General features: G+C 33.6%; 1 protein-coding gene across 1 annotated transcript in view; it reads right to left on the bottom strand.

The window, feature by feature from the left end:
- asah2 (N-acylsphingosine amidohydrolase 2) overlaps positions 1–1,099 on the bottom strand; it is an 11,950-nt gene extending 10,851 nt beyond the window's left edge. The window contains exons 1-3 of the mRNA XM_016290046.1: positions 970–1,099; positions 568–677; positions 159–302 (exon numbers count right to left, since the gene is read on the bottom strand). Coding sequence (XP_016145532.1) covers positions 159–302; positions 568–677; positions 970–1,099 — 384 coding nt within the window. The remainder of the gene's footprint in view (positions 1–158; positions 303–567; positions 678–969) is intronic.
- Positions 1,100–3,400: the final 2,301 nt, after the last annotated feature.

Raw genomic sequence — 3,400 nt, 5'->3', positions numbered from 1 at the left:
GGTCACATATATATATATATATATATACATATAATATACTGTATATATATAATGACCATTGTCAATGACACACATGCTAATTATAAGAGAAGTGCTTTATGTAAACTTTTCTCATGACTACAGAAGAAGAAACCTGGAATAATGTGTGTGTGCTATACCTCTAGCCTCAGCCTCTGAGAGACCATGCCAATGTCTGCAGTGATGAACACCACTCTTTTACTGCCATCGTCCACGATGAAGGCTCGGCTGAACAGACGTGTATGGATCCCTCTCACCGTCTGCTCAGTATTAGCGTAACCCATCTTTTCCACAAACAAAAAAACAAAATCACCATTCACAAGAATCTTAACTTAGTCTTTGACATTGATATCTGTCCTTTATCATCACATCTGATCAGTGCACAGTCATAAATATTGTCAGTCGCTAACAACTGATGACTATCAACTTCCAGCTATAAGGTCTCACCAATAATCAAACAGAACAGCTGGAAATAGTCAGAGTAAAATCAAATGATCAAAATCTAAGAAATCAACTGAACAGAAAGAGATTGAGAGAAATGAAACTGACCATGGGCAGATCGGCCACAGGCCCGGTACAGTCAGCTCGACCCACACCAATCAGATAAGGGTTCTCTGGAGGATCCACTGATGGGCTCGGCTCCTCTGGAGTCACTTCCTCTGGTGCACAAATAATTCAAACCAGACACCATATGATTCTTCAATAAGCTTATGAATGGAAAAAATTACATTGAGATTCAAAAGTCGGAGTTTCAAAGTAAATCCTACATCAAATATTTTCTGCACTCCCCCCTAAAACAAAAAATATTAAATATATGAATATAAAATCATATCTTTTTCCTAGGTCTTACAATGTGTAACTACAAAAAAATATTGCTTAAGACAAATGCATTTTAGTTTTTATAAGCTGTAATTTTCTTGTAATTAAACCATGTGAACAGTTCAGAATTACGTTTTTCTGAATCCAGTTTGAGGGCCAGGACTGTTATTAACCCCACTGAGACCGCTGTCATCAAAAGGAAGAGAACTATGAGGGAGATCTCCAGACCATTGAGCCGACAGCACTCAGTCTTACGCGCCATCACCCTTCACTGAGACACACACACACACACACACACACACACACACACAGAGCACATGCTTGTCATACAAATTATAAACACATGTAACACACTAAACAACTGTGTCTGAAGTTTGAAGCATGAATCCATATTTCTATGTTGCTAAACTTAATAACACTACACTTCAAATGTTTGGGGTTGATATATTTTTATTCGAATATTTTATCATTTAAAATAAGTTTGATCTATTTTAATATATTTTTAAATGCAAGGTATTCCTGTGATGGAACAGCTGAATTTTCAGCAGCCATTCTTCCAGTCTTCAGGGTTCCGAAATCATTCAAATATGCTGATTTGCTGCTAAAGTAGCATTCCTTCTTGTTATCAATATCAAAAACAGTTGTGCTGCTTCATATTTTTAGGGAAACATTCATACTTGTTTTCAGGATTTTTTTTTTTTTTTAAATACAAAGCTCAAAAGATCAGCATTTATTTGAAATACGTTTATTTTTAAATAAAGCCATTACAGCCAATTTTGATCAATTTCACACACTATTGCTAAATAAAAATATTAATTTGGACTTGTATGATTTTGACTTATGATGCTCATAAGCTTACATACCCCTTGCAGAATATGCAACAACACACCGTATTAACATTCAAGAGTATGTAAACTTTTGAACTGGTTTATTTGTGTAAATTCAGTTATTGTTGTTGTTGTTTTTTTACTTTATGTAAACATCTTTATGTGAAACTGCTTATTCACTACAGCACTAAATAAAAATTAACATGCAATTTGTATGATCTCTCTTATTCTGTTTAAATGATCTTATTCTGCAAAGGAAAACATAATATCAAACAGGCGAAACATTTTCCTGATCTATATAATAAGTGGGAAAAGTACTTACATGTTTTACTCTGCTCTCAAATTCACTGAACGGTGTAGATTTTGAAAAGCAAATCAAGTGTAGAACAAGTGCACACTTATAGTGTATACAGCACAAGGACAAAGGTAATATTCTCTGCACTGTTTATAGCTATATTTCATGTTGACAGTGTGAAACCAAACTCTCAGATTAGATTAGATTAGTTGCATAACATTTGAGATACCGCAGACCATATCAAGACATTAATTTTAACCACAGAGAGAATTTTCAGTTAATAATAAATGTAACAAAATAAATGCAGATGTTGAGTAAATTTATTAAAAAAAAAAAAAAAAAAATTCATACATGTATGCAGTAGAAAAAGATGCATAATGCTTAGATTTCTTCCAAGCTATGAAATACTTAAATCTAGAAGGTTCAAAGTGGGATGCAGCAAATAAAACAAATAAAATGTATTATTGCTGTGGGTAAAATGGTTATGACTAAATATCTATAATAGTCCTTTCTTGTCCTGTGTTAAGCTATGCTTTCCATCATGTGTATACTCCCTAAAAATGTAACTAATTACATTACGCATTTACTTTTTTTTTTTTTTTTTACTTTCTTTTCTGGCATTGGGGCTGCTTGTTTTTAATATATATATATATATATATATAAAAAAAAGAAAAAAGTTATATTTTTGGCAAATGTAAAAGCCCTTTCACACCAAAATTGGTGAAATGAATAAGCCTCAGGCTGAAGGAAATTTAAAAAAAAACTAAATACTGAAGTTACTGGAATACTGACGTTGAGATGAGTACAGATGAGTAAATGCATGTTCACATTTAATCTAAAACTACAGTAACATCATGATCACACAGGGCACACAACATCTCTGCACTTAATAAATGGGAGAAAAAAGTGACTGGCATTACTTATTTGAAAAAGAACTCAGATATTTTCTTGTAAATTAAGTAGTGTTACTTTACTAGTTACTTGGAAAAAATAATCTGATTATGTAACTTGTGTTACTTTTAATGCGTGCAAACCTGCAACACTGCTTACTAAAGCAATTATGCATAAATACATGCAACTACCTCTAAATCAAACCCAAAATCCAACCCTAAAGTATGCATATTACACTGTAAGTAAATGTATAATTACACTGTAACAGACACATTAAAGGGGTCCTATTACGCTCTTTTACAAAGTTTTGATTTTGTTTTGGGGGTGTACTAGAACAGGCTCTCATACTAGGTTGTTCGAAAAACACATTATTTTTCACATATTTTACATTATTACAACACCTCTCTCCCCAGTCTGGCATTAACGGCTCAAATAGTTCCTGTATCAAATGAAGGCCTGCCTTCTGAAATACGAAATGTGCTGTGATTGGTTAGCTGGGCCAGTGTGGGCTGTGATCGGTTAGCTGGACCAGTGTGTGCTGTGATCGGTT

This window comes from Sinocyclocheilus grahami, unplaced genomic scaffold, assembly GCF_001515645.1.
Source record: "Sinocyclocheilus grahami isolate Dianchi unplaced genomic scaffold, SAMN03320097.WGS_v1.1 scaffold253.1, whole genome shotgun sequence".
In the NCBI taxonomy this organism is placed as follows: domain Eukaryota; kingdom Metazoa; phylum Chordata; class Actinopteri; order Cypriniformes; family Cyprinidae; genus Sinocyclocheilus; species Sinocyclocheilus grahami.
This window is presented reverse-complemented; position numbering and strand designations above follow the sequence as displayed.